Genomic DNA, 23,622 nt, shown 5'->3' on the forward strand with positions numbered 1-23,622 from the left:
CAAAACGAAAATTACGCACGAGACACGTCGCGTTGGACTCTTGGCACTGTTGCAAATAGAATTCATGAAAATATAGTGGTTACCTACCTTCATAAAAAGGTAAGTCATATTTTAGTTTAGTTTAGTTTTAGTTTACAGTTCGTCGCAGCGAAATAAATAACATTTTTCTTTTAAATTCATAAATAGTGTAGGTGATTAGGTATAAAAGAATTATTTTGACACTAATTCGTTGACAAACAGTTCACTCGGCAGAAAGAAACATTTTCGTTTCGCAACACAATCATGACGCAATCACGCGTGTCCGCAGTGAGGTACGAGCTCGGGGTCTTCACAGGTGAGGTTCTGGTCGTCGAAGACCTTGCCTTCCTCGCAGGTGATGAGGCGGGGCTGGCCCTCCACGCAGGTGATCAGGCGGTGGCAGTCGCCGGGCACGGGGAAGCGGGGGAAGGGCCAGAACTTGGCGGATTGCGTGTTGGCGGGCACTTTCGTTGGGCACTTGAAGCCGACGACCGCTGGGAATATAACAAACATCATAATAAATAACATTTTTAATTATTGTCTTCCTTTATGATATTAGAACATGAACGCGTTAATACTTTTGGATTAGCTTAGCTCAACACTGGGACAAGCAGTGTACCTATATCAACATCAATTAAATGTGGCACTGTGCTTTTATTGCAGTGCGTTCGATCGAAGGAACGCTTGTACTGCAAAACCATGGAATGACCCTGACAAAGTTGTATCAGTTGTGCTAAAACATGCCACTATAAATAACTTCATCCTATGGATATGAGAAACTTTCATATCCTACTAATATCAAGGTTGCAAAACGGCTATACGTAATAGCAAATTGGTCTAGCAAAAGGAAGGCCTACAACCTTTGAGACCGAAGCCCAGTTTAATATTGAAAGCCAGTAAGGCTAAGGGAACGTTAGTTCTAACTGGTTCCCTACATACAGCAAGAGAGGTCAGGGACACCTGAAAAGGAGATGGGAGGACGATTTCCCACCAAAATGGACAAGAACCGCTCTCATGATAGAGAAAATTGGAAGGCTTTAGAGGAGGCCTTTGTCGGAAACCCCGACAACCTGACCAGCAAAAATTTACAAAATAAAATCAACTATTTATTTACTTACAAAATAAAATCATATGTCACGAGTACAAACGAGTCAGTGAATAAAGGCTAATTGAGATTGAGATTGAGTAAGGCTAAGATGGCCGGCTCTTTATCATTTGTCACCATGGCTGTCACGTTCTAACAAATACGTAAGTGCGAAAGTGGACGCATAGCATGACAGGTGATAAAAATGCGACCATGATAGCTGGTCAGGCTAGCATGTCAGGATAGTATCATGTTTGCTATGACAATATGTTAAGCCCTATTGTGGTGCTTTGAAGCTGTCATGCTCACCTTCAGGGTTACAGAACGGCTGCAACAGATCAGGCCAGTTGCATCCATGGGTTCGGTGGTCGTAGACCAGACCCGGGGTGCAGGGCTCCTGCTCAGGGATGCCGTAGGCGCACTTGACGTAGCTGGTGGAGCACTCCTCGCTGTCCGGGTAGATGCCGAACTGGAACTCGCAGCCGGGAGAAGAGTAGGGAACCACTGTAGAAACGACAATTGTGTAAAAATTGAATTTGTATTATAAAAAAAATGTTTACTTCATTAATGTATTGGCGTAGTTATCGAGACTAATTGAAACCAAAACTCCTAGACAGGGGTGTATTTACCCTATGCCCAAAAGGATCAGTCGGGACGGGAACTTAACGGTCAGTTTTGTGCGGATGGTGGTCAATTTTTAGCGGCTCAGGGCTCCAAATATTAAAATTCATACGACACCTCTGCTTCTAAACATGCGCTATTATGTTTGTGGCTGGGGAAGTACCTATGTGTAAAATGTTTGTCATTTTAGATAATTTTAAGAGAAAACATTTAAAGACTAAGCAGGCAATCCTTCAGTCCGTTGCCTTCGAAACGGGACCTTTTTGCCGCAGGTGTCGATCGTCAGAGTCCCAATCAGAATCAGTGCAGTCTCCATCAGATATATCAGAGCGGCCAGGTTGTGTTCACAAATATCTGAACAAAGCCTTTATCAAGACGTTAAACCGCATATTCAAATATTTTTAAGCACCTAAGCCCTTTAACAGTCAATAACCCATAGATTCTCAAGAAGAATCATTAACACATTGTCAAACTCACAGTCAGCTTTCCTGTGTCCGCAATCGACCGCCCAATGGTAGTTGCAGTGGTTGTGCACAGCGCCCTTGCCGTCAAACAGCAGACCATTCTCGCAAGTCTCCACGGTCAGGGTCCCGTTGGTGCAGAGGAAGAATTGATCGCATAGTTCGGGGTGGGCGTACGCCTAGAACCAAGGAATAAATACTTATGAGTTTTGTGCTGAAGAACTGTGCACAAATTAATGGATTGAGATCAGTTTTAGGTATTTCTTTCAGTTAAAGCAATCGCATAGCAGAACATTTTAAGCACATTAAATTTTGCATCCTCTAAAGAACGTACCAAGCTAGACGGCAAGGGGTACCAAATGCCTTATAACAGCCAAAATACCACGTTGGTGCACCAAGGAGACCTTGGCACAAATAGGCCCAAAAGAGGTAATTTCATTAAAATATGTCGCTTGGCTAACTTTTAACTGTAATTCGCTTTCAATGCGCATAATTATTGCAAAGGTAAATTCGCTGGGCAATTAATTAAAACAACGTAGTACAATTATCGCTGTCACCTAACGAGGTTATGAATCACACTTTCTTTCAACAGTTACGTTCGTTCGCAATGCGTTAAAGATACTTTATTTAAGTCAAAAGGAACAGGAATAGAGTTAGGTAATATTTTATAAAGTTATAAAAAATGTATTACTTGTAACTAGGAATGATAAACTTCAAATCCGAGTATATACGTCCGAAGGTGTATTCCCATTTGTCCCAGCCCCACGTGACCGCCGACATACAAGAGGCGGGGACGAATAGGAATGATTTATATGAAGCGTCTATTCCCATCTGTGCCATTAGTGATTCTTCTATAGTAGGTAGTTGTATTGCCTTACTTTTCAATTTTTGAATAGTGTGAAATGTTAGTTACCTGCACTCCATAATGTTCCGGGCACTCAGGCGCATGCTCGAGCAGGATGCCCGCGTTGACTGTAAAAAAAGAAATCAAGTTAACTAGTTATAAAATCACTGAATTGGCCAGAAAACCTATATTAGTTACAAATCTGTCCCGTTCTGGCAAATGTATAAGTGCGAAAATGGCTTGTTTTATAATTTATCGTAATAGATAATATTACGATAAATGATAAAACCAACAATAGCCCGAAACAAACGCAGAAAAACATGGCTGGTTGCGCACCAAACCATCCGTGGTAGTAATCACGTAGGTACGCTAAAATTGTGTTATAGGATGTTTTTGTTAAATTAATCAGCTCGTCAATTGTGATTGGAGAAATCTACCTAATTAAGATATAAATCCCATTCTGACGCATCATTCGCACATAATTAATTAGGCCAACCGAAATTGGCAATGTTCAGGGGGTTATTACGCACTCAACCCGAGGCTGCTTTCAATATAATAGCACATAGGCGTGTGTAATCGGTCGCGTGGAGCGTGACCAGGTGTCTACATCGGGTCGGCGGGGTAATAACCCCTATTGCTTCATTGTAGCTGGGGTTTGATCGGGCTAAGCGAGTCACGACGAGAATTGGCACAAGAATGTTACTTTACTAAAGCCTTTTCACAGGGCTGTCCACTCTGTTCGCGGTTACGCTGTCACATCATCACAATTTGTGTGACACAGATCACAACACCCTAGCGAATTATTTAACTTCTTATAACAAAGAGACTCCCGCTTGTTCTTGTACAAGTTAAAAGCTCTCATGAAACGGAATATCAGCGCTGGAAGTCGCCAGCATCACTCAGCATAGTGAGGCCATTTCGAGGCACTTTCTTCTCCATGCGTTTTTTCTTATGTGTGTAAATAACTCGTTTGTATTTTACGAATAAAATATTTAAAAAACAAGCCTTACTGGATTTTAATCTAGTCTGCAGTCTTTGTACAGTTAGCGTTAAATAAATAGTAACGGTAAAGTAGCTAAATATCGGGTATATTTATACTTATACCAATGATAACGAAGGGTTATGGCAATACTTTAGTTTTATTGACAATAATTTTAACATTTTAAGCATTCCTCCACATACGGGTACTGAAAATTCCACGGACTAAAAATATAAAACAATGCATAAACGGTCAGCGGCAGCGTACCGCCTCGCCAAGGTTGCCCACTCGTTACTTTCGCTCCGCCCGCTAAAATGCCGCGTGGCCAACTATTTTAACCTTCTAATATTCTGCCCTGCTAACAGTAAATGCAGTACTTGCATGAAAATCATCGTTCAAATAAAGAACTTATTCAAAGAGAACAAGATAAACAATTGCATGTCTTTTCAACTGCGATTACTGCGTATGTTGTTAGCACGGCAGTATTGTACTGTAAAGGTTTGCAACTTTTTGGTTTGGTTTGGTTTACAGCTTTTTGGTCAATGGCTGGCAGCTATGCCATAATTATTTTAATTTTGAATCTGATCTCGCTGTCAGATGGAATGGGTGTGCGGATCGGGATTCCGAAAGAGGCAGCCATCAGGGCTAGCCGAATATTATTGTAATTTAGCTGAAATTTATGAAAAGAATATACAAAAGATCATCTACGCGTATTTAATATCTATCTTCCACATCCTCCCTGCTAGGTCGTATCCCTTTACAGTACTTTGACGACTTTATCTGATAAGAAAGTCACCATAATTGTCTGAGTCTGCTTTTGTCTGCCAGTAATAAGCTCTTTGCCTAATATGTAATTAATTTATAAAAAATGTGATCCGTTGTCCTGGCTCGGAGGACATGTTTTACTTTATAAAATGTGTCAAGGTCGTCCCGCCTTCTCCGTTTTAGTCTTCCTCTGCCCCGAGATCCATCCAGTGGGACCCAGTCTGTAGCTAGTTAGGTCCAGCGCCGCGGCGCGGGTGCATTCGGCAGACGTGCCCTGCCCGGTCCCACTTTAGCTTGGCGGCCCTCATGCCCACATCTACAATGCCGGTTTTAGAACGCAGTTCGGCGTTTCTATCACGGTTGGTTCTACGAACACCCAGTGTGCTGCGTTCTATTGCTGTTTGGCAAACCTTGAGACAATACAATACCTAAGATTTTTTTGCCGATAAGTGTAGGTAGGTATCTACCTTATAAAAACAAAATTCACTTCATACAATCGTCAATAAATTGCTGCTAAAAATGTCTCATGTCGAAAGTTGAACGCATTGTTATGTCACTGTTCTTGAGCATGGGAACTATTCTTATATCGATAGGCTTTTTGAAGTAGGCTCACCGAAACCCGTTAAAGTTCAATATTAAGTAAAAGCTTTTAAATATACTCAGTCAACGCAGTGTTAATAATTTAATTAAAGATTTACTCCGCAACTTAGGACTCGAAAGTTCAGCACTAGATATTCAATGTTTTCATGAAACACTTTATTTGTATTTTCAGACCGTCGGACAAAGTAACTAAGTCAGGCAGGCATTTTATAATTTTCGTAATAAAATTTAATGTACTAACTAATAAGTTAGTGCATAAAATTATGAGTTGTGCAGCATTTTATCTCGGCGTAACGGCAGGTATCGCGTAAGTGAGGGGGCGCCGTAAGTGTAGCAAGGTTGCGGAAAGTGCTTATAGCTAGTTAAGACTGTTATCACGCCTTGTCCTGTCGCCAACAGATATATCGCAACAGCCAAGGTGCTCAAAAGTGGCTGAACATACACTTAAACTCACTCACTTAAACTCGGTCTCTTTAAAGCTAGAGTGAATAGGCTATTACTGAACCGGTGAGCTCCATTTTTAACCGCCTTCAAAAAAAAAGGAGGTTCTCAGTTTGACCCGTATGTATGTATGTATGTATGTATGTATGTATGTATGTATGTATGTATATTTGTTCGCGATTATCTCGCGTTTGGCTGAACCGATTTTGATGCGGTTTTCAGAAAACTGTTTCTTACATTCTGGAGAAGGTTTTAGTATACATAGATCTGAGCTGATGCTGAACCCTGGCTGTACCTAGTGGAACTCAGGTTTGGTGCAACATAGGCTCACGCTGTTTTGGTCATCCGACACGCCTTGATGAGCACTTGGGAGAGCAGTACCCAAGATAGAGCTGATGCTGAACCCTGGATGTACCTAGTGGAACTCTGGATGTACCTAGTGGAACTCAGGTTTGGTGCAACATAGGCCCACGCTATTTTGGCCATCCGTCACATCTTGATGAGCACTTGGGAGAGCAGTACCCAAGATAGAGCTGATGCACCAAACCACCCTGGCTGGCAGGGTTCACCCTGGCTGTACCTAGTGGAACTCAGGTTTGGTGCAACATAGGCCCACGCTATTTTGGTCATCCATCACATCTTGATGAGCACTTGGGAGAGCAGTACCCAAGATAGAGCTGATGCTGAACCCTGGCTGTACTTAGTGGAACTCAGGTTTGGTGCAACATAGGCTCACGCTATTTTGGTCATCCATCACATCATGATCAGCACTTGGGAGAGCAGTACCCAAGATTGAGCTGATGCTGAACCCTGGCTGTACCTAGTGGAACTCAGGTTTGGTGCAACATAGGCTAACGCTATTTTGGCCATCCGTCACATCTTGATGAGCACTTGGGAGAGCAGTACCCAAGATAGAGCTGATGCTGAACCCTGGCTGTACCTAGTGGAACTCAGGTTTGGTGCAACATAGGCCCACGCTATTTTGGTCATCAGTCACATCTTGATGAGCACTTGGGAGAGCAGTACCCAAGATAGAGCTGATGCTGAACCCTTGCTGTACCTAGTGGAACTCAGGTTTGGTGCAACATAGGCCCACGCTATTTTGGTAATCTGTCACATCTTGATGAGCACTTGGGAGAGCAGTACCCAAGATAGAGCTGATGCTGAACCCTGGCTGTACCTAGTGGAACTTAGGTTTGGTGCAACATAGGCACACTTTGTTTTGGTTAACCGACTTGTCGTCGTGTGCCTATGTTGCGGAGTTCCACTAGGTGGGTCGATGAACTTTTTTCTAACTGCCTTTAAAAAAAGGACGTTCTCAGTTTGACCCGTATGTATGTACGTAATTATGTGTGTATGTTTGTTCGTGATTATCTCGCGTTTGGCTGAACAGATTTTGATGCGGTTTTCAGAAAAGTGTTTGTTACATTCTGGAGAAGGTTTTAGTGTACAGTACATGGATAGTTTGAAAAACCAATTGGACCCGGTAGGTGGCCATGCTATCGGTATACCTACCAACAAATTTATGTTGCTAAAACCGATTTAGATAAAATAGTGGGAGTGGGAGTCGGACTCGGACTGGGACTGGGAATGGGAATGGGAGTGGAAGTTGGAGCAATATACATACAAATCGTTTAGCACCAAAACGTCATATTATGTTGTGTCGCGATTATCATCGAGTTAGGCCATCACCAACGTTAGTAGACTAAATGGAGAGCCTAACAAAGTAGTATTTTAGCCCAAAACCTAAAATAAATGAAGTATCTACCTATCACTAAAAAGTAAAAAATAAAATAAAATAAATAAAAAATAATTAAAAAATTAAAAATAAACAAAAATAAAACCAAAATAAAATAACTTAATATAATATCTTTTTAAAAAAAAGGGAACCGCCTTCAAAAAACCAACCCACTGAAAAGTACAAAATAATTTTTATATGGCACCCCTTTACGTGTCCAGTCCCTATCCCACGGCGTAAAGCAATTTTTTGCCAAAAAGTAATTAATACCTAATAATAAGAAAATTAATAATCATCCGGGTAATTACTTAGATTTTGAAGGCGGTGCCAAACCAACAAAAACAGTCTTTACTACCAATCAGAAAAACAATACGAGTACGTAGTACCTACAAGAACTAAATTAATGAGTAAACTAAGTATGTCTTTATAATGCAAGTAAGTACAGCGTTCTTCGTTGTCTAAAATATCGGTTCTCAAAAATTTTGGTTTGGCACCGACTTCAAAAACTAAGTAATTACCCGGATGATTATTAATTTTCTTATTATTAGGTATTAATTACTTTTTGGCAAAAAATTGCTTTACGCCGTGGGATAGGGACTGGACACGTAAAGGGGTGCCATATAAAAATTATTTTGTACTTTTCAGTGGGTTGGTTTTTTGAAGGCGGTTCCCTTTTTTTTAAAAAGATATTATATTAAGTTATTTTATTTTGGTTTTATTTTTGTTTATTTTTAATTTTTTAATTATTTTTTATTTATTTTATTTTATTTTTTACTTTTTAGTGATAGGTAGATACTTCATTTATTTTAGGTTTTGGGCTAAAATACTACTTTGTTAGGCTCTCCATTTAGTCTACTAACGTTGGTGATGGCCTAACTCGATGATAATCGCGACACAACATAATATGACGTTTTGGTGCTAAACGATTTGTATGTATATTGCTCCAACTTCCACTCCCATTCCCATTCCCAGTCCCAGTCCGAGTCGGACTCCCACTCCCACTATTTTATCTAAATCGGTTTTATAGGCTCTGTCTTCACTTTCCATCAGGTGTGTCTAGAGCCAATCGCCGATCAGTTTATCATAAAAAAAAACGTCTTGATAACAGAGCGTTTTGGTAATGTGTTGCCCATTATTTTCATATCCAACCATACGTAAAAATATAACAGGCAACAGGGTAATTTTGTATGGAAATTATATGACCACAAACAGATCTTAATTCATAACTAGTTCGTAGTTTCAGAAACAGATTTTTTTTATTGAGGTCACTATTTAATTGATATGATATAAATATCAAAATTCCGGTTTATTTGACCTTTGGATTATTATCAGCGACTGACATTTCCGATCAACTTAATTACTAGTTCGTTTTGATTAAAATTGTACCGTGTTGCAAAAAATCATTTCAAAATCCAAAAATTAACTTAGACCTTAACATTTAGATATACTCGTATACTGGGAAACCTGGATAACCGAGACCTTAAGCATCCTGTAAATTTCTCTAACTTAAAGAGCTACTCCACTTACCCAGTGTCTCAGATAGTCAGGTATAATATAAATAAGTAACTGTCTCAATTGTAGAGGGTTTCTTTAATAGAGGTGAGACTATATGTTATTTCAGTTACTTATAGTAGTATGATTATTTTTGCAACGCCGCCGCTCCGGTATGCGGGCAGGACATATATGTACATGTGCATACCTCCGTCTCGCTAGTCACTCATACATAAATGCTGAGATGCGCAGGATTATTTAATTAATTTGAATACGTTATATAAGATGGCGAAGTACACGTTTGTTAGCCTTCCGCCATTTCTCAATATCGTTATCGAGTGGGTTGCTGAATAGCGTATAATTCCGTTGAGCCACGCCTAGATTGTCTATGTGCAAGTTAGCCCAAGTTATTTGCCAACTGTGCTAATAAATTAAATCAAATAAAAAACTTTTAACTCAGTACTCGTACTGAGCTATGTACCTATATTTAATTTTCATACGTCGAATCGTAGCAATATTTAGGTACCAACTTAAATAAATAACGCATTTTTCTTACTAACTACTACTACATAGTTTTGCCACCCGCGTGGTGTGAATCTAAACAACATTAATCTTTTACGTAACGACATTTTGCTTGACAATAATTGCGTGTTACGGTGCATTTACTAAGAACATAGCACTGTAATATATCGCGTATTATAACAGAAGTGTGAAAAGCGATCTTCCTCAACGAATCAGATAACGGGGTGAACGTCACGACTGCTATTCCACCAACAACACAGGCACAGCGCATCCGTTTTGTGCACGGCTACTGACTTTGCCATATCTATCTATCTATCTAATCTAATACCTTTAAACGAGCAATTCTTGTTTATTTATATATATATATATATATATATATATATATATATATATATATATATATATATATTTCGGGGATCTCGGAAACGGCTCTAACGATTTCGATGAAATTTGGTATATAGGGGTGTTCGGGGGCGAAAAATCGATCTAACTAGGTCTTTCCTCTGGGAAAACGCTAATTTTTGAGTTTTTGTAGGTTTTCCGAGCAAAGCTCGGTCTCCCAGATATTTTGAGCAAATGTGAGTTTGCATTTAATTTAATTTATAGTATTTTTTTGTGCAATTGCAGACTACAACTTGACCTCAGTAACATGCGGAACTCAACTACATTAGTGCCGTAGGTACTTAACTTGCAACATTAACAAAGGGTAGAAGACAGTTTCACGGTGATCGATATTTTTCTTAAAATACCTAAATACATTAACAAGTGAATAATTTTAGATTTCAAATAAAATAAACTGGCTACTTGAAAATAAGGTTATTACTGATTGTACTTTGTTGTATCGTCTATGATAACAAAATAAGTAGGTATATAATTTAAAAATCTGGTTATTCTACTGTTTTGTATCAGTTGCGTTGGGCGGCGTCGAACCGTGCTGTGCATTACATAACGATCGAGATGGAAAGCATCGCTGAGACAATAGACTCAACACGTCGGCACAATGAGGAAACAAACGGGACATTTCAACGCTTCAAACGCTGCGGGCGTTTATGAGCTTTCGCGTTACTTTGTGCCACATACATATATACAGTAAAACCTGTAAAAAGTGTCTGAAAGGATCACGTCCGCATTTTAAGTGGGAAAGCGTATTAACTGTGACCAAATGTTGTTAGTTTCCAGGGACGAGTGTAAAATGGCGTCGTAAAAAGCAGGCGCGGGAGATCGTTATACTGCCGTATTCAAACTTCAAGATATTCACAAGAGACGACACGTACTAGATCCATTCTAGATACGTTATAGTTTAGATTTCAACTAGTTCTCTTTTGCAGCGCAATTCGGGCAACCAATGTCACTTTTACGATAGATCGTGTTAGATATCTATTAGATGTGAATTAGATTTCTAAGTAATATCTTGTGGAAATCGTTCAAGAGTATCTCCAAAATCGCGGAAATGTCAATATTGACAGGTTAGATCTTAAAAATATCGTTATCGTATCTTGGCGATGACTAAAAGATATCTAATAGATGTCTATTACAAAATCCGAATCGGGCCCTACACTTGATCCTATTACGGTATGAAATGCGGATTGGGGACTTCACATACACCTTTGAATTTCTTCGCAGATGTATGCAGGTTTCCTCACGATGTTTTCCTTCACCGAAAAGCTAGCGGTAAATATCAAATAAGCGGGTTAAGTTAATTTGGGGTAGTTTGGGCCCCATACCACGAACAAAAATTGAAACAGTAATTAAATATTCGTTTTATCGAGGTGGTTTTAACTATTAATATTGTTTACGTCAAATTTCGGACAGTAAAGTACCATTTTCCATCATACAATGTGTTAGATTGAAACTTAACGCTGCATTAATAACCTCAGATAAGTACAATACGTTACGTGTAATTATACCTTTGATTTTCTCACACAGCTTATTAAACGTGCCAGGAAACTCATAAGGGCAATTAATAGTTTTTATGATATAAAAAACATTCCTGTCCAAGGACAGCAGTATCCGCCAACAAATGTTACTGGGTATAAGCTTGATGATGACAGGAATTATGATTTTTCTAAAGAAAATTAGGTATCGAACGACTAACCTGAGGAATAATGTACAATTTTCGTAATTTTATTTTAGTGGCAGAACTGAAGTATATTTTTAATTTCAGAGTGGGGCGCTAAAAAAGTCAACATACTTAATATCTTAGCTCCGATGGAAATAAACTTTATAATTATACTCACAAAGCCTTGACGAGTGGCGAAAGACAGGGAAGACAAAGGCCCAGCAGTGGGATATAATATAGGCTATTAAAATAAATTATATTCATATCGAATTCGTTTTAGAAATGTCGCTGTCAGACAATGATGTTAAAGGTTACATAAATCAGTATTTCTAAATAGCTATAGGTACTTATCTCAATCTCTAATGAATGATGGTATAATTCATATACGTCTGTCAAATCTAACATAGCGTTAATAATTCTTTGTCTCGGCATTTCCACATTTGTGTTTGTTAGAAATAAACGAAATTTAACAAATGTTAACATTAAAAAAAGTTGTTCTATATAAGATTAATATGTAATAAATAGGCTATTTAAGCAGGTTTACGAGTTACAGCGACTTGACCTTCTTACTGGCTTACGTGCTGGCGTAATAACTCCTCAATAGTTGTTTAATTACTGTCCATTCCTGAGCCGTTATGCAAACGTTTCGCTCCAAGCGAGACAAACAAATGCACGCATGTCATTTTTCAGTCCGAGCGTAATCAAATAGGAGGCCGATTCTAACATAATAGTTAACGACGTAAGCTTCTAACGTTAGAATCGGCCTACTAAACGAGTGTCAAACTTTTAAAACAAATAAAATGGCTGCAATCATCCCCTAATGAAGATTAGTGAATACTGATTTAAACTTTAGCGTTTATTTTATAAATCACAACTTAATAGTAATTGACATAGGTAAGTAATTTGCAAGTTTTATTTAATAACGTAATTGATGAGATAAAAAAAAGAATTCAGCCTACGTCCCACTGCCGAGCACAGTTATACTATCATGCACGATGTTTTTGTTAAAATTTGAAACACAAAGAAGCTTTTCAGACTGGGCAAGGCTGACATACCTATAGTGCCTTTACAAAGCGCTACCTGGTCTACGTGAGCTGGCTCACAATTTTTGTTAGTTGCATTTTTGTTCGCACGCAGCCGTGACATGAATTCAATTGAACCCACGTTGACACGTTAATAAAACTATAAATAAAAATATAATGTTTACAATTTAGACTTAAGGAAACTGAGCTTTTGACGATGACGGTTTGTAGTGCGTTTATGAATAACGCCATAAGTAGGTTTATAACTTATAAACATAGACTAGGAATCCTCTAGACGGAGTTTAGAGCAATTATTTCATGAAACCGATGCTGCCAAAAATACGGGGGTGCGGGGGGACGACGTGAGCGAATCCCGTGCCGTGATTGGTCCGTTCAAAGACACGGACCAATCACGGCACGGGATTCTGACACTTTGACTCGAAGATGGAGTAAAACTACCGTATATAGTGGCAGAGGGGGTAGCGTTACTATGCTCAGTCTAGAAGATGTCTTGTCTGTGCTTATAAACAAACAATATTTATATTTATTCCATTAATTGCATAAAGTAACCGTCAACATGGTTAAATATTATGAAATATTGAGTAGAGACAAACCAAAGAAAGTCTGCAGCGCAATAATTTGACATCGAATTAAAATTTTTATTAAAGAACTACATTTGGCAATGTTTTTTAAGCAGTCAGTAAACGTCATGCACTATGGTATCTGTTTGTCAAAATCGTTTAAATATTCATTGTGTTTTGTGATGAACGGAATAAACATGGTGAAACCTTACAAAACCGGCGTGCGGGAGTTACTTTTCCGCATGACGAATAATTTTACACTTGTAAAAAGTCAGCACGAGGCGATTCAAGCTGAAAAACGACAATGTTTACAAAATTTGGAGTTGATGACGGGTAAGTGGAATGAAACATCTTAATACTTCACCATATGTATACCTACTTAGATAATATAATATTGGTTTAGACTAAGGTTTCACAGCAAATTGAACACACCTAATAGGTATAGGCATACTTATGAACTTCCTCTAACATTTCGAGAAACTCATTGGTACTAGCCGGGTTTTGAGCTCGAACCCACAACCTCCATGCTTATGCTCACGGCATGGGTACCTACTAGTTAAAGCTAAAATTAATTTTTAATATATGTTTATTGTTTTAATGGTTTATTTCGTTTTTCCGAAAACTTCAGTTCGCAAATTGCGGGCAATTTCTCTGTCAATCTAATTACGCCTTAATGGGAGTAAAAGAGAAAGATGCTCGCATATTGAGAACTTCGGTGTTCGCGGTAGACCCTCTGTGCCTATTTACCGCCGTCGCGGATATTACAAAAGCTTATTAATTTTGATGAAGCCAAATGTCACATTCTCCCAATATTATTTATCAATATTAGTATATGTCTACATATTAATAGTGACATCTATTGTTGGCATGAAATTTATTTTACCATAAAAATTAAGCTGTGCATACAGCTTAATTTTTTCATAGACGGTAAATATGGTAGAAATTTCACAAGTATCAAGACTATTTAATCCATTTTCTGTGGTGTTGTCGCATACTGATTTTTAAAAACTACTTTTAATCTAGCGCTGCAGACTTTCTTTGGTTTGTCTCTAGTTTTCTGATAAGGTTAAAAAATTACACGATTTATAATCGTGGTAAACAAGTTAGTTTTACCTATTACACGATTTCTAATCGAGAATCCGTTGAAGTATCCACGTCCGTCCGGTTCTCGAAGGATATGCATCGTTTCCTTATTACAACGTTGTTACATGGAACTAATTCAATACTAAAGCGAAGATACAACAAAGGTTGTGAAGAAGGCAACGTTTTCTTTAGAATAGCTACTAAATCCCCCTGTAGATGTCACACAAGTATTTATTTTTCTACTCGACGACTATGTTTGAATTAAGACTTCCTATACCAAACTGTAATCATACACTTTTCACTATGGGCTCTTGACTCAACTATAATGAGTTCTTACGAAACGCTGTAGTCAACTATAATGAATTCTACCAATCACGTGTCGCCGCGTTCAAGAGGAAAATACATCAACGCCCTACTTTTTAGGGTTCCGTAGCCAAATGGCAAAAAACGGAACCCTTATAGATTCGTCATGTCTGTCTGTCTGTCTGTCCATCTGTCTGTCCGTCCGTATGTCACAGCCACTTTTCTCCGAAACTATAAGAACTATACTGTTGAAACTTGGTAAGTAGATGTATTCTGTGAACCGCATTAAGATTTTCACACAAAAATAGAAAAAAAAACAATAAATTTTTGGGGTTCCCCATACTTTGAACTGAAACTCAAAAATTTTTTTTTCATCAAACCCATACGTGTGGGGTATCTATGGATAGGTCTTCAAAAATGATATTGAGGTTTCTAATATCATTTTTTTCTAAACTGAATAGTTTGCGCGAGAGACACTTCCAAAGTGGTAAAATGTGTGTCCCCCCCCCCCCCCTGTAACTTCTAAAATAAGAGAATGATAAAACTAAAAAAAATATATGATGTACATTACCATGTAAACTTCCACCGAAAATTGGTTTGAACGAGATCTAGTAAGTAGTTTTTTTTTATACGTCATAAATCGCCTAAATACGGAACCCTTCATGGGCGAGTCCGACTCGCACTTGGCCGCTTTTTTAATGAATAAAAAGGGCGTTGGTGTCTTTTGTACCATATTTTTGATCTACTGAGTTACTTTACCCATTTATGTCTCATTATTTAGATTTTATAGTAGAAAAAGTATGATTTTAGTTGACTCGTGTAAAAAGTATTGTATACAATAGTGATATAATCAAGCATTTCAATCTCGTACCTTAATTAGGCCACTCAGCAAGCTTCGTGGCCTAAACACGGTACTCGACTGAAAAGCTCTCTATTATATCACGATTGTATATAATTACATGTCCTTGATAAACAGAAATCTTAAGTAGGTCTTACGTCGCCGATTTTGTCCATGCGGCATATCGCGTCACTATAGTTCGTTTTTGTAGCATTAGAAAAAGACTAGCGATCTTGACGTGTCTTTTAATTGAAAAACGCTTTTTAAAAATCAGTAACTATTGCTTATGAAAGCAAAATAATATAAATAATCGTATAATTATGATTCATAATTGTTACATATTTGCCGTGACTTATTTTTCAAAAGTGTTTTCCAATTAAAAGACACGTCAAGATCGCGTAGTCTTTTTCTAATGCTAAAAAAATTAACTATTATGGGCTGAGAGCTTCCGGTATAATGTCTAAAGCTTGATGGTTTAAAGTCTGGGTTTCATATTTCATTATAATTATATTAAAACACCTATGTTTTTAGGTTATATAATTACTTTTGTTGCTCAAGAAACATACAAGAATTTTACATAAACACTTTGCTTACACTTTGCATTTTCCTTAATCAAACTCAAAATTTTAACTAAACATATATGTACCTATCTTGATTACTTTATGACGATTCGTACGTTTTTAGATCATCCAAGCCATACATATTTACTTTTAGATTTTATTTACATAATATTTATTTATTGAAAAACATGTACCAAGAGAGTGCTGCTATATTTCTATTGTCGCTATAACAAAAAGCTTACAACTATCATAGATTCAAATAGCCTCGTATATAGATACGAGATTCTAGAGATTATTTAAAATAACATTTAGGTATTGTTAAATGAACAGCATACGGGCACGCCCGATTTTTTTTTAATGTCGTTCGCACAGGTGTGGGCCTTGAGCCACCTTTCCAATCCGTTGGGCAACTGGCCGGAGGAAACTATTAACTCTATTCGCTACAATTAGGTATATAGGCTACTGTTATATACAAGAGGAAAAATGTAGCTTTAAAAGAAAACATACGTATAATTATGTTTATTACTTAGGTAGGTATGGTCCAATTGTGGCTCAATTTTTTGGTAAATATTTTAGGAGAATAAATATTCCCTTTAGCAAAAATCATAACATAATCGCCATTTTTCACAAAAGTAGCCACTTCAGCATCTGACACTTTCTCGGATGAAATTGGGCTGCTTGTAATATTTTTACGATTATTAGATACTTAAGTAAGAGTTAGACACAATATTGGCATACGGAGAAATTCGCACAAGCAAAATTATAATAACAGGGTCGTGGCTCTCGGGAGACGATTACATAGTACGATTACGAAACTAAACTCTATAGAGTAGTACTACATAGTCACTAACATAATGTATAGGAAACGTGCGCTTCGGATAGAGTAAACATTGCGTAATGTTTAGCTATGGCTATGACCCATGTGCAATTGTGCAGATTTAAGGAATGCTGCTAACAGCGCTGTAGGACCGTTTACATAGGTAATTTCACGAAACCTAGCGGGGATTTTCTATAAAAAATTTGACAGTTCAGTACAAATCTCGTGCCACCTGTTATGAATTTACCTATACGTACGCACGGATTGGTATCAGCAGCGATTCTTTCATCTATTTACCAATTCCTCAATTTGATCATAGTATATAGTTATAGGATATATATCAACAGATGAAAGTGTTTATAACACTTGACGCAAGAAGATAAGTACTAATGTAAGTATTTAAGTTTAGCACAAACAGGCACATATATCTGTGTCTGTATGTGGTGCCCAACAAAGGGAGGAACCTATTTGAGTACATTTTTTCGGTAAATGGTTTATTCACCATAGAGCGCTAGTATAATTTTGTCTCGTTTTTAAATTTACAGGTATTTTATTTGTATTATAGGTAATAGGAGGTTAATAAGTAATTTGTTTCGTATATAGCTCTGTGTCTGTGCTACACTATGATTTAGATTTGTGTTTACTATAGAATGTATAAAGCCTGTGGCAACTGGTTGTGTGACGCAACTGTTCCATGGAGCTTTTACTTCAACAACTTTGGATTGGATATAAGTATACGGGTTGAGACAAAAGTATGTTAGGTACACATATGAAAGTGTGAATGTCCTTGAGTTGACCTCCGAAAAAAGGTGCATGGTTCTTTAGAAATAATTTACTAAAACCCAATAGCCTGACCCAACATTAACACAAATGACATTATCATTAAAAGAAATATTTTTTTTATAAAATCCTTTACTTAATTTACTATTCCATTACTGTTTCAATTAAATTTGTGTCACCGAATGTTAGGTCAAACGAGTGTTTACTATAAACGTGTCTTGTGAAGCTTAGGTAAACAGTTTTATTCTAGTATGGAACTCATTTTTTATTGACAACCAACCTTTATATTACCCTATTACATAGGTATCATTCAAGTAGGGTATATTTAAAAAGGATGTTAAGTCTTTTAATTTCGAAAAAGGATCATAGTAAGTCTAATTTTGAAGTAAATTCAGTAGATTAGCAGCTATTGAATATTCGATATACCTAACTATACCATATGCTATATGTGACGTTATCTATGAAAAGGGGCCTTATTGTCGATGGCGCTTACGCCATTATTAACGATGCTCCGATATAAATACATTGCCGCGCGACGCTGTGCGGCGTAAGTGCCATTGACAACAAGGTCCCTTTTCATAGATAATGCCCCATATGTCGATTAGATTAGATTCTTGTTTGCTCTTAAGAAAAAGCAAACAAGAATAACTAGTTTTGCTTGGTTACATGTCCTGTCCATAACACGCGAAGAATTAAAAACAGGAACATACGCATTGCCACATATTAACAAACCAGTTACAAATGCTAGTACCTCATGAAATTTATGTAAAAGATTATCATAATTGGTTCTCGTTTACGGATATCTAGGTAATCATTATGAATTGGTCATGGCGTGGTCATTGAGTGGGTACTTTGAAAGTGAAGCCAAAATTAATTGTGATCACGAAAAGAAAGTGCTTTGTTCCATTTGAGTAATTATCTGAGTTAATGAGTCTACTAAGCATACTTCCCTATTTTTATTTTTATTAAATATCAATGAGAGTAAATAAATGCAACGTTTATACCTAGCTTGTGTACTTTTCTAAGAAGCTAAGTACCTTAAACTGCACGGAACTTGGTAACCATTTCGCTGAATCAAAGGGATGTTATTGTATAATGGGCTAGTTTCCATTCAAAGGGTTCACCTACACACTATCGCTGTACGTATGTATTTACGTACAAAAATGTATGCAAGGGTGCTAACCTAATAGTTTTTCTGACTATACATTACTTTTGTACGTGCGATAAGGTGTATACAAGCCTACTTAAGTTTTGCACTACCGAAAATCAAAAGCACAACGTAATTACTATTGTCAAAGGCGCCAACTACACACTGCCTAGTGTATCGATCATATTTTTCACAGTTTTAAGCAATGCATAAAAAATATACCACCAACTGGCCAGTGACATAAGAAACAAAAGTCTTACCAAAAGCAACGCAGGCGAGTAGACAGGTTATTCCGGCACTGGTCCTCATGTTGCACGTCCGCGCTTGCTAGTCAGAGCGGCACCACTGGCCGTGTGTCGCGAGTGCGCATGCGACTCCCTTCCAGTGCGCGAAAGGATTAACCCTTTGGTTACAATAGGGTTGACAGTCAATGCTTTCAGTCAATGTTTATGATAAATATAGTTGGTCAAGCAGATCTTGTCAGTCTTGTGTTTATCCTTCTTTATGTGTCATTTTGTGTTATTAGGGTAAAATTTAAGGTAAAATAAAGTGTTATGATCGGAGACACACAAAATCGGTAATAGCATTTCGCAGTTTTTACATGGCATGACATTTCTTCAGGAGACCCATTCCGACTTAACAACTGGCTATAGTTTTGATTTTGCTTTGATATGTCATTGACTTCGTGACTAGGGCTTCTGAAGCTTTCCTTCAGACTGTCGATTTCACACTACTTTTGCGTTTGCCAATACTTATACCTTAAAAGTAATGTTTGCTGAATAAATTACTGCCGCATTCGAACTTCAAGATATTCACAAGAGACGACACGTACTAGATCCATTCTAAATACGTTATAGTTTAGATTTCAACTAGTTCTCTTTTGCAGCGCAATTCGGGCAACCAATGTCACTTTTATGTTAGAGTTAGATATCTATTAGATATGAATTGGATCTCTAAGTCATATCTTGTGGAAATCGTTCAAGAGTAGCTCCAGAATCGCGCAAATGTCAAATTTGACAGGTTAGATCTTAAACATATCGTTATCGTATCTTGGTGATGTCTAAAAGATGTCTATTTCAAAATCCGAATCGGGTTCTTAATCTTTTTGTATTAAACTATATAGAGCACGAAAGGAACCGACCGATTCTATCTTCATGAAACAGCAAAGAACAGCGTATTAAATTAATATTCATTGCCGTAAAATGTGACTACTTTGCTTCCTACTGGGTAATTGTGCTCCAACAAATTTTATATGTATATGAAAACATTATCACAACCTCATTTAACTGTTACAACATGAAGTAGTGACGGGCTACTTTAAATATATAGGCATACATATCAACATACCTGCCACAATATAATAATTTAAATTAAATTTGGAATTTTGGAGCAAAGTAGGCACAGTTTGGAATGATTCACGGTTAGTTTTACTAGACTTATATCGACCGGGATATGAACTTTCACACTATCTTCAGATACCCGTGAACAAGATGCATGTAACTGCGTCGAAATATCGGGAGCTCGATAACAATACAAAAGGCAATCACGGTTCATATCCCGGTCGATATAAGTATATAGTAGGCACATTTTACGGTATTTTACTTGTAGTTTTCCGACGCTCTTAATTATCCTCCTCATTGTTACAACAACCCATGCATGTGACCAGGTTAATCGTCGTCACTACACTCGGTTCACACAAAACATTACCGAACGTGCCTAACACAAAAACTTATACCCGAACCAGTATACTCGTTACATTGTGTTCATACTATAGGTATACTATGACCAGTTAACACAGAGATACGATAACTGGATCTGGTATTTGCTCTGTGCATAAGTGTAGCGCCGCCCTGTCGGGTATGGGACACATTAATCCGACAGTTGTCATCTATCAAATTATCCCCACTATTTTTGTTACATCCTGTATTTAAGTATTTTGTCCGTGATGGGTAAATGTAGGGGTACATTCAGGGCAAAATTGATAGTTTTACGATACTCAAACCAAACATCATCACCCACCAACAGCCGTCTCCTAGTTTATCTCGCATCAAGCGCACGCGAAACCGATTTTCATGGCGACACATGCAACTTCAGAGCATGCACTATGCATTTTCATGGCGACACATGCAACTTCAGAGCATGCACTAAGCATTTTCATGGCGACACATGCAACTTCAGAGCATGCACTAAGCATTTTCATGGCGACACATGCAACTTCAGAGCATGCACTATGCATTTTCATGGCGACACATGCAACTTCAGTGCATGCACTATGCATTTTCATGGCGATACATGCAACTTCAGAGCATGCACTATGCCTTTTCATGGCGACACATGCAACTTCAGAGCATGCACTATGCATTTTCATGGCGACACATGCAACTTCAGAGCATGCACTATGCATTTGAGGAAGACGGAAGTTGAGCGTGAAAGTGTAAGCACCTTATTGTGTCAAGAGTTTCTTAAAACTGTTCTTCTTAAAACACTTTTACACAAAAACCTGACTTCACAGTACAGGGAGCCTAGCCAAGATGACAATCTTACATCGACAAACGCCAAACTAAAAGACAAAATGCGAAAAAACTTAAAATAAACAAGCGAAGTGACAATCGTTGATAGAAAACGCCAATCGAAAACTTAAATAATGTATGGAAATGATCACGTGACTTTTCGTAGCATCTGTCATCCCGATACATTTTTTTTTTCATTTCTATCGGTTTTTGTAGATGTCTGATTGCCATATTGGCTAGGCCCCCTGCTATCTTCGAGTAAGTACGTAGACAAATCAATAAGACCTAGTCTCTCCTCTTTCGTAAAAACTATTAGTGCATATGGCAATTCTTCGGATTGAGTTGCCGAGCGGACCCAAGGCTCCCATAGTAAGCTGTCGCAAAAGGCCGGGACAATGCTAGGATGACGACGAAACAAAAAAGGAACCAACTCAATACTGTAGGCACTCGGTATTCCGGCGCTCGCCAATCCGGCGCACCCACTAATCTGAGAGACCCAGGTGACCCGCTCAGGCAGTTTACATAACCGGATGCCAGGGGCCTTATTCGACATGCCACTTTTGACGTCGCATGTTGAAGTTCATTTGAATCTGAACAATCATGGGTTGTCGAATAGGTAAAGTGTGTCACCTGTCAGTGAATCTCATGTAAACAAATCATTTCATCGCTAGACTTGGTTGTCTATTGGTATGGCCGCCATGTTTGGATTTATGACATTTAAAAGGGGATTCTATGGCATAGAGTAAACTGCATTTCTATTTTCTATAGTTTTTTGATTCCCCTACTCGACGCAAGATGGAGTTAACAGTCAAATTTCGATCTTGGCGTTATAAAAATAAACCGCAAGAACATGACATGCAGTTGCGTTGGTGTAGATCTATCATGAAAACGAATATATGACAATTGTCCAGAATTAAAAAAAACTTGACAATAAACATACAGCAATACATATACCACTAAATGTCAAAAAGAAAACAGATTTAGTATAATTACTAGGTAACAAATTATATATAAAGTTTAAATTTTAAACCAATCGTCGTGGGTCATAACCCCGGCTCTTAGCAATGAACTTCTTGTAACTTGTGTGAAAAATATCATTTGATATTACACCAATTACTTTATGGTGAAGTAAAATATCATGAGTCATGAGGAAGACGGAGTAGCCAGTAGCCACAATAAGCTATATTTTTGTCCTCTGGGTTAGATGGCAGTGAAATAGGGAGAGATAGTGAAGAATGCGGCAAAATAAGCATTTATTGTGTTGTTAGTAGTTAGTAGACTAGTTTTTTTTTTCTAAAAATGAAAATTGACGCAACAGCAAGCTCATAGCCCCCTATGAGCCAGTCTGTTAGGTGCAGGCTTAAGGGCTAATCCCGGGGGAAGCGGAGCGTCGGCGACTAGCTGGTGCATCTGCTTATTAACCTCTTCTCACTTTTACCTCAGGTCCTTTGATTAATAAATTAAGGTAAAATTCGTAAGAACTAGTGCCTGTGTCATATTCTAAATTGGACGCTATGCCTAATTAGTTGTTATAAATTAAATACAATAATTATTTATTTAATTAAATTTATAACAACGCAACGTGGGGTTATTCATGATGAATTTTAATGGCTTATATAAGACAGCGGTCGTATATTGCCTCAGAAATTTAGATTTTGTCAGTTTGAATGAACAGCAAACTGGAGACATTGAGATTAATTTTAAACTTATTATTTTAGGTGTTCGTAAGAAATAAGGTATTGACAGACATTGACGGAAAATCGCGAAAACCCGGCCAGGTGCGTCGGACCACGCAAAACGGAGGAGGATTCCATACTTACTTCTTCTACCATGTATCCATATGCCAAAATAGCAACAAAAAAGCCGAACAAAAATACCGTTTCTTCGCAGCACTAGATTTCAGTCCTTTTTTTAGAAAAGTAATATGTTTAGGTACATAAATATATATATATATATATATATATATGTAAGTAATTTTGTTATGTGAAACTTATATGTTGTGTTACGAGACTTACGAGTAGGTAACTTTAAACTTTAACAGCCTAACAGATCCCAATAAGGCCTAGTTTACCCTCTGGGTTGGAAGGTCAGATGGCAGTTGCTTTCGGAAAAACTAGTGCCTACGCCAATCCTTGAGATTAATTGTCAAGCGAACAATAGGTTCTCATGATCCGTGGCAAAATCGAGATAACGCGAGGAAGAATAACTTTGTCACAAGAATATTTGGCCAAATATAAATCCTTACTCTCGTGTATTTGACCTACCTACTCGTATTGAGTCGTATTTTGCCACCTAGTAGCCTCGAATTGGTTGTTATATGTGGCTTTCCATAAACTAAGGGTCCTTATGCTTCAATAA

At 37.8% G+C, this 23,622-nt stretch overlaps 1 protein-coding gene across 1 annotated transcript; it reads right to left on the reverse strand.

Moving 5' to 3' along the window:
• Window positions 1–255: 255 nt before the first annotated feature.
• On the reverse strand, window positions 256–19,147 carry LOC134661236 (protein obstructor-E). Its single transcript, XM_063517220.1, has 5 exons — window positions 19,015–19,147; window positions 3,098–3,156; window positions 2,201–2,363; window positions 1,412–1,606; window positions 256–512 (listed from the first exon to the last, which is right to left on the reverse strand). The coding sequence occupies exons 1-5, from the start codon at window positions 19,061–19,063 to the stop codon at window positions 292–294; spliced, it is 687 nt and encodes a 228-aa protein (XP_063373290.1). The 5' UTR covers window positions 19,064–19,147; the 3' UTR covers window positions 256–291.
• Window positions 19,148–23,622: the final 4,475 nt, after the last annotated feature.

This window comes from Cydia amplana, chromosome Z, assembly GCF_948474715.1.
Source record: "Cydia amplana chromosome Z, ilCydAmpl1.1, whole genome shotgun sequence".
In the NCBI taxonomy this organism is placed as follows: Eukaryota; Metazoa; Arthropoda; class Insecta; order Lepidoptera; family Tortricidae; genus Cydia; species Cydia amplana.